The 8,970-nt window shown below is 35.7% G+C and overlaps 1 protein-coding gene across 1 annotated transcript in view; it reads left to right on the top strand.

The window, feature by feature from the left end:
- BRDT (bromodomain testis associated) overlaps positions 1-7,332 on the top strand; it is a 64,637-nt gene extending 57,305 nt beyond the window's left edge. Inside the window, 1 exon segment of the mRNA XM_059377103.1 lies at positions 7,264-7,332. Within this exon segment, the coding sequence (XP_059233086.1) occupies positions 7,264-7,332 (69 nt within the window).
- The last annotated feature ends 1,638 nt before the right edge of the window (positions 7,333-8,970 follow it).

Below are 8,970 nucleotides of genomic sequence, written 5' to 3' on the forward strand. Positions count from 1 at the left end.
GTTGATATGGTATAAAAAAATGTTTTTGTCCTTTTACTTTTAACTTGTGTTTTAATATGTATATATTTTTAAAGATTTATTTATTTATTTATTTGATAGAGAGAGAATGAGAGAGAGACCACAAGTAGGCAGAGAGGCAGGCAGGGAGAGGGAGAAGCAGGCTCCGCGCTGAGCAGAGCGCCTGATGCAGGCTCCATCCCAGGATCCCGAGATCATGACCTGAGCCGAAGTTAGAGGCTTAACCCACGGAGCCACCCAGGCACCCCTGTATTTTAATATTTAAAGTGAATTTCAGGGGTGCCTGGGTGGCTCCATGGGTTAAAGCCTCTGCTTTGGCTTAGGTCATGATCCCAGGGTTCTAGGATAGAGCCCCACATGGGGCTCTCTGCTCAGCAGGGAGCCTGCTTCCTCCTCTCTCTCTGCCTGCCTCTCTGCCTACTTGTGATCTCCATCTGTCAAATGAATAAATAAAATCTTTTAAAAAAAAAGTGAATTTCATGTAGGTAACATGTAGTGAGGTCTTGCTTTTTTTTTTTTAATCCAACCTCTGCCTTTTATACAAGTGTTTAGATAGACCACATTCAATATGGTTATTGATAAGGTTAAGTTTGAGTGCAACGTCTTTTTATTTCTTTTGTTTGTCTGTTCTTGTTAGCTCTTTTTGCCCCTACATTCTTCTAATCATGTTCTTATGGTTCTGTGTTATTTGCTTCCTTGGCTTATTATCAGCAACACTCTGTTATTTGATGGTTGCTCTAGAGTTTTTAGTATATACTTTAGCTTAACACAGTGTTCCTGTGAATAATGTTATACCACTTCACATTTGGTAGAATAACCTTACAGCGATGTGTACTTCCATTTCTCCTCTCCCAGATTATATGCTAATGTTTAAGTAGTCAAATTATCTTTTTTTTTTACTTTATTTTTTCAGTGTTCCAAGATTCATTGTTTGTGCATCACACCTAGTGTTCCATGCAATACGTGCCCTCCTTAATACCCACCACCAGGCTCACCCAACCACGCATTCCCCTCCCCTCCAAAACCTTCAGTTTGTTTCTCAGAGTCCACAGTTCCTCATGGTTTGTCTCCCCCTCCGATTTCCCCTAACTCACGTCTCCTCTCCTTCTCCCAGTGTCCTCCATGTTATTCCTTATGCTCTATAAGTAAATGAAATCATAGGATAATTGACCTTTTCTGCTTTACTTACTTATACAGTCAGTATAATCTCTTTCTGTTTATACAGAAGTTGGGTATTCATCCTTTCTGATGGAGGCATAATACTCCATAGTATCCACATCTTCTTCATCCACTCATCTGTTGAAGGGCATCTTGGCTGTTTCCACAGTTTGGCGACTGTGGCCATTACTGCTATGAACATTGGGGTACAGATGGCCCTTCTTCTCACTACATCTGTATCTTTGGGGTAAATTCCCAGTAGTGCAATTGCAGGGTCATAAGGTAGTTCTATTTTTAATTTCTTAAGGAATCTCCACACTGTTTTCCAAAGTGGCTGCACCAACTTGCATTCCCAGCAATAGTGTAAGAGGGTTCCCCTGTCTCCACATCCTCTCCAACACTTGTTAACTCTCTTGTTGATTTTGGCCATTCTAACTGGTGTAAGGTGGTATCTCAATGTGGTTTTGATTTGAATCTCCCTGATGGCTAGTGATGATGAACATTTTTTCATGTGTCTGTTAGCCATTTGTATGTCTTCTTTGGAGAAGTGTCTGTTCATGTTCATGCTAAGGAAATGTTAAAAAAGAAAAAAAAACTGGGGGCATCACGTTTCCTGATTTCAAACTTTACTACAAAGCTGTGATCACCAAGACAGCATGGTACTGGCACAAAAACATAGACCAGTGGAATAGAGTAGAGAGTCCAGAAATGGACCCACAATTCTATATAGGGTCAAATAATCTTTGACAAAGCAAGAAAAAATATAGAATGGTAAAAAGACAGTGTCTTCAATAAATGGTTCTGGGAAAATTGGACAGCTATGTATAGAAGAATGAAGCTTGACCATGCTCTTACACCATACACAAAGATAAACTTGAAAAGGATAAAACACCTCAATGTGAGGCAGGAATCTTTCAAAATCCTAGAGGAGAACATTGGCAGTAACCTCTACAACATCGGCCACAGCAACTTCTTTCAAGAGATGTCTCCAAAGGCAAAGGAAACAAAAGTGAAAATGAACTCTTGGGACTTCATCAAGATCAAAAGCTTCTGCACAGCAAAGGAAACAGTAGACAAAACAAAGAAGCAACCCACGGAATGGGAGAAGATACTTGTAAATGACACTACAGACAAGGGGCTGATATTCAAGATCTATAAATAACTCCTCAAACTCAACACTCAAAAAACAGATAATACGTCAAAGTATCTTTTTAAAAATTTTAGGGATGCCTGGGTGTCTCAGTTGGTTAAGCATCTGCCTTCAGGTCATGATCGCAGGGTCTTGGGTTTGATCCCTGCATTAGGCACCCTACTCAGTGGGAAGTCTGCTTCTCTCTCTTCCTCTGCCCTTTCCCACTACTGTGCTCTCACCCCCCCCCAAATAAATAAAGTCTTTTTAAAGAAGTTTTAAATAAGTTAAAATTGTAGATTTACCTATGTAGTTGTTCATTTCCAGTGCTCTTCATTCATTTAGATCCAGATTTCCAAACTGTATTAATTTTCCTTTCTCCTAAAGGACTTAACATTTCTAGTAGTGGGGTCAGTTGATGATAAATTGTTTCAAGTTTTGTATATCTGAAAATACCTCTCTTTGGCCCTTTTATATCAGTAATAAACTTTTAGAACATTTTAGATTCAAAGCAAAATTGAGCCCCAAATACAGTTCCCACGTATTCCTCCCCTGCCCCCTACCTATCAACACATAACCTTCCACACTATCAGCATCCCATGACCGGTGAACCAGTATTGCACTACATTGACACATCACTGTCAACCTTTCTATCAAGAAAAATCCATACCTTACTTTAGGGTTCACTCTTTGTGTTATGCTTTTTATGGGTTTGACAAATATGTAATGACACAGATCAGTCATTACAGTACCATCAGAATAATTACCTTTTTAAAAAGTCCCCTGTATATCTCCTACTAATCCCTTCTAAACACTCATCTGTTTATTATATCCATAGTTTTGCCTTTTCCAGAATGTCATAAATTGGAACCATACAATGTATAGCTGTTTCAGACTGGTTTCTTGCACTTTAGTAATATGCATTTAAGGCCCTGTGTGTCTTTTTGTAGTTTGATAGCTCATTTCTTTTTGGCTGAATAAATACTCCCAGTATGTGGCTGTATGACCGTTTATCCATTCACCTATTGATAGACATCTGGTTGCTTATAGCTTACAGCAATTACAGTGAACTGCTATAAACACACGTGTGCAGGCTTTTGTGTTTTAAACTTGCCTTTATTTTTTAAAATATTTTTTGCTGGATACATAATTCTAGATTGTTAATGTTTTTTTCTTTCAGTACTTTACAGATGTTCCTTCACTAGCTTCTTGCTTGCTGTTTCCAGTGAGAAATTTGGTATCATTGTATAACATGCCTTTCCTCTGGCTGCTTTTAATAGTTTTATTCATCACTGGGTTTTTTTCTATTGCTTTTATACTTTGTTGGGCTTATTAGAAATGTGTGTTTATAGTGTCCATCAAACTTGGAAAATTTTGGCCATTCTTTCTTCATATTTTTTCTTTTTCCTCTTTTCCTCCTTTGAGCACTTACTAGGCCTCTTGAAGTTGTCCCACATTCATGCTCTTTAAATTTTTTTTTTTAAAGATTTTATTTATTTATTTGACAGAGAGAAATCACAAGTAGATGGAGAGGCAGGCAGAGAGAGAGAGAGGGAAGCAGGCTCCCTGCTGCGCAGAGAGCCCGATGCGGGACTCGATCCCAGGACCCTGAGATCATGACCTGAGCCGAAGGCAGCCACCCAGGCGCCCCAATGCTCTTTAAATTTAAACCAGTTTTTTTCTTTTCCTTTGGGGTGCCTGGGTGACTCGGTCGGTTTGGTGTCCAGCTCATGATTTAGGTCATGATCTAATGGGTTGTAGGATTAAGCCCTGTATTGGGCTCTGCAATGGGCAAGGAGTCTGCTTGGGATTTTCTCTCTCCTTCTCTCCTTCCCTCTTCTCACTCGTGCTTGCTTTCTCTCTCAGATAACTAAATAAAACAATAAAACAATTTTTCTGCATTTCATTTTGCTTCAGTTCACTAATCTTGAATGTCTATCTGCTGTTAATTCTATCCAGTGTATTTTTCATCTAAGACCTTGTAACTGTCATCTCTAAAAGTTGAATTTGAGTCTTTTAAAAATATTTCTTGTATTTTTATTAAGCTTTTGAACAGACAAAATACAATTATCATAACCTATTTCAGTGGGCTTCTCTGATAATTCTGAGTGTCAGCTCCAGGTTGGTTTCAGTTGATTGATTGGTCTCTTTATAGAAATGTTTTTCTGCTTCTTTATATGGTAATCATTGATGCCCGATGTTGAGTTTTAACTTGCTGGGTGCTGGATATTTTTGTGATCCTGGGAAAGATGCAGGTATTCATAGGACATTCAGGAACGTAGTTTGAAAAGAAAAAAGCCATTGACTTTGGCTGTATATTGATTATCATACAAATGAATTTACTAAGGAATAATGTACAAAAGTTTTGTCAGCTTCTTATTTTATAATACTGAGGTAGAAATAAACTGTATTTGGCAGTGTTGTAACATGTGGTGTTTACAACAATGTGTTCTTACAGAACTTTCTACTATGAAATATTCTTTATCTGTGAAATCAAATATAATAGCAGCTAGCCACATATGGCTCTTGAGCACTTGAAATGTGGCCAATCCCACTTAAAAACTAAATTTTAAATTTTATTTAATTTAAATTAATTAAAGGTTTAAGTAATTTAAACATTTAACCTTTTTTGTGTTTTTTTAAGGAGCACATAATTTTTCATTAGTACTTAGCTAGGACTGTTTTCTCTAATGACTTATGAATTTTTCCTGTTGGTTCTCATAAGGGCCGAACTTCAGGTACCCATATGTGATTTCTCAGCAACTTAACTTGCTACCTAACAACCCAGTGAGGTAACCTAGTATAATTTCTAATATCCTAAGACTTTTCTGGAACTTGTCTAGACCTGGAAGCCACCGAAATGTAACTAACACCACATCTGACAGATTTGATAACTAACAACCAGATCTTGGATCTACCTACTATTATTTTTGACATCCCAAACTCTTATGTTGATGCTAATTTACAGATACGTACTCAAAAAAAGACATCATAACTTGAAACCTAGCAGAGTTACCATGAATTCCCAGTTCCCTTGACCAAGTGTTTTATTTTAAATCTGAATGGTTGAGGTGTGTATGTTAGGTTATGATGATAGCTGCAGAGTGTTAGTTAGGTAAATCATGGTATCAGAGGTTAGCTGGTGTAGAGAATAATTGTTCCATATCAGTAATTATTTCACACTGCAGATTTTAGTCAAGATGGAAGACAGTCTGAAATAAAGTACTTTTAAAGTAAAAATAAGTTTCATTACATATTTTTATAATTTTGCAGTATGTCTGATACTTAACAGGAATATCACATGATATTTAGATGAGGACAGTGTATCCAACTCTCATATTGGAGGGTTAAAATAGAACTTTGGGGAACTCTGGGACAGACATATGGCAACCTAGGCATTAGGCATCCTAGGCATTAGCTGGCATTAGGTAAGTAGCCTGGGTTATGATTTAATAGTTTATCCTTTTGTGTCTATGACATTTTAAAAGCAATGTTTATAGTTTATAAGAGTCACATGTAACTTTTCAATATCCCTTTGGTATATAAGCCATAATTTCAAATCATCTCCCACATAGCCAATGGGAATACTTCTCATCCAGGAAGTCAACCAGTTAGTTGCAGATTCACACATTTACCTATACTCTAGGCTGTTACTATTTACTGATGAAAAAAACAAAAGAACATTTTTTTTTTTAAAGATTTTATTTATTTATTTGAAAGAGAGTGAGAGCAAGAGAGATCAGAGAGTGAGAGGCAGACTCTCTGCTCAGCAGAGAGCCTGATATGGGGCTGGATCCTAAGACCCTGAGATCATGACCTGAGCCAAAAACAGAGGCTTAACTGACTGAGCCACCCAGGTGCCCCAAGAAAGAAACATTTTTTAAAAAAAATTTACTTGCTTAATTGGGGGAGGGAGTGGGCAGAGAGAGAGATGGAGAGAGAATTCCAAGCCAACTCCACATTCAGCATGGAACTCAAAGCAGGGCTCAGTCTCCTAACCCTGAGATCATGACCTGAGGCTAAACCAAGAGTCAGATGCTTAACCAACTGTGCACCAGTCAGGTGCCCCAAAAAACATTTTTAAAAATTTAATAGTTGGTGTCATTTTGGATGCCATCACATGAACCTTTGAGAGAAGACAAGAATATAAGATACATTTATTTCCTTTGCCTTATTTTAGATTTTATTTATTTATCTGAGAGAATAAGAGAGAGTGAGCAGGGGAGCAAGAAGGGCAGAAAGGGAGAAGCAGACACCTCACTGAGCAGGGTGCCCGACATGGGACTCAGTCCCAGGACCCTGAGATCATGACCCGAGCCAAAGGCAGATGACTTAAGCAACTGAACCACCCAGGCACCCCTATTTTCTTTGTTTTAGACTTTTATTTACTTTAGCTTATTTTCAATGGCTTTTTAGCATTTAATGAACACCATTGTACTGAGTATTATACATGCATTTTGGTTTGATTTTCATAAATACCTATATATAAAATAAACTTGGTTAAATAATTTGCTCTAGGTTACACAGTAAGTGGCAGAATCCAGGAAAGTCTGCATTTTAATGTTACATATTATAATTTCCTAAAATAGTTAGAGATACTGATCCACTCAGAAAATAATTTTATATGTCTAGTGCTATGTTGGTTGTAGAGATAAATGAAACAATATAATCTCAGTTCATGTCCTTGTTAATATTCTGTCAACACTGAGAGTTTTATCTCTTATATGGAGAAGTGAAACTTGTTCTTAGTGTTCTTGTAAGTTTTATTTATCACATGAACAAGAGTTTAACAAAAGTCAGTATTTGAACAGAAATAGAAAATTACATAAACTCATTATGTTAAATAGTGTTCATGTTGTATAATCTGTTCTAAATGTTGTGTAATCATTTTTATATAGTTCTAACAAAGGCATAAGTTTTTTTAAAGTAATAATGAATTTTCTTCCTTCTTTCTACAGATGGCTGGTACCATTGATATGACTCTTCAAAGTGACATTATGACAATGTTTGAAAACAACTTTGATTAAAACTTACTAACCATCAACTTAAAATGGATGATATAAAAGATTAAAATGCATATGGTAAATGATTGATTTCAAACACCAAGATACCAATCTTATATTGTATTTTGACTGCTCTAAAATGATTAAACAGTTTTCACATATATTTTTAATAGCTATATGTTCATTTTCTAAATGGTATAATTTGCAGGGAATTATATTTTGGATCCCTAAAAATTGAATAAATTCCCAGATGTTATTCATTTTATAAATAATTGTCTGCTATGTATTATAGGCCCTTTGTAAGCAGTGAAGATCTAAAAGAGATAGCCCCTTCTTGTTTAAAAATGAAAAATATATAAAAGTGTAACAAAAACAGCCCCTGTTGAGTTTTTAACTTTTAAAACAAATGCTTCTCTGCCTTAAAATATTTAGGACCTCTAACAAATAATACTTGGGTTTTTTTGACCATTAGGCTACATAAAATTCTCTCCTGATCCTGTATCCAAAAGTTATATTGAAATTTGGTTTAAAGAGAATGTTACCTATGGTTTTGATAATGTTAAATTTGAGCAAAATAATAGCAATATTATGATGTAAGTTTCTATAGGAACTTATACAATTCTTATATGCATATGTGATACCAATGAATGTTTACATTTTTACTTAACTATGTAGTCTTTAAATGTGTAAATTATTTTTGTTTCATCATTCTCCAGTAGCAATTATGTATAAGTCATGTGTATCCACTTCATATATTTTAACGTTTTAGACTCTTGAAGTGTAACATGATTCAGGCCCCATTATGAAACCATCTAAAGTAAAAATTCAGAATGAGTGTGTATTATAGAGAGAAAGAGAAAAAGTTTCCTTGACTTCATTTGTTTTTATAATCAGTATAATTTTTTGAAATATCTAAACTACAGCCATTTAAAAAATATCATCTCTTGTGGCTAAAATGGTGGTGACACCTTCATGAAATATAGCTAGAATTAAAGTGGTAATCATACCCATTCAAGTATAGCTAATTTTTTTTAAAGATTTTATTTATTTATTTGAGAGAGGGAGAGAGAACACAAGCCAGGGGGTGAGACAGAGGGAGAAGTAGTCTCCCCACTGAGCAGGAAGCCCTATATGGGGCTTAATCCCAGGATCCTGGGAGCATGACCTGACCCGAAGGCAGATGATAATAGACTGAGCCACCCAGGCACCTTTCGCCTGTAGATATTTTTAAGCAAGGAATTAGTATGCATATACTAAGTAGTTTGCATTGTTATTTTTCTAAAAGATCATTCATAGATTAGATCTATCTCTGTATATTCTAGCATATATATGAATATATATATATATTTTAGGATGTACATAGTGGTTAGCTCTAGGTGATGGAATTACAGGGTGTTTGTGTTTTTCATTTAAGATATTTCAGTGTTTTCTGGTTTTTAATATTAGGTAATACTTTAAGATCTGTGGGAAATTTTGCATTTTGAAGAGAGAATGAAAATAGTAAAGATTTACTTCTGTCAAGTACACATTAAATCTTTCAATAGCTGCTTTTAAACAACTAATAAAACTGATGAATCAGTGAGCTTTGGCTACATCTGAAAAAAGAAAATTCAGTTTTATTAACATCTTCTTATATTAAAGAATAACGGCTTACTTAGGGTT

This window comes from Mustela nigripes, chromosome 14 (genome assembly GCF_022355385.1).
Source record: "Mustela nigripes isolate SB6536 chromosome 14, MUSNIG.SB6536, whole genome shotgun sequence".
NCBI classification, from domain to species: domain Eukaryota; kingdom Metazoa; phylum Chordata; class Mammalia; order Carnivora; family Mustelidae; genus Mustela; species Mustela nigripes.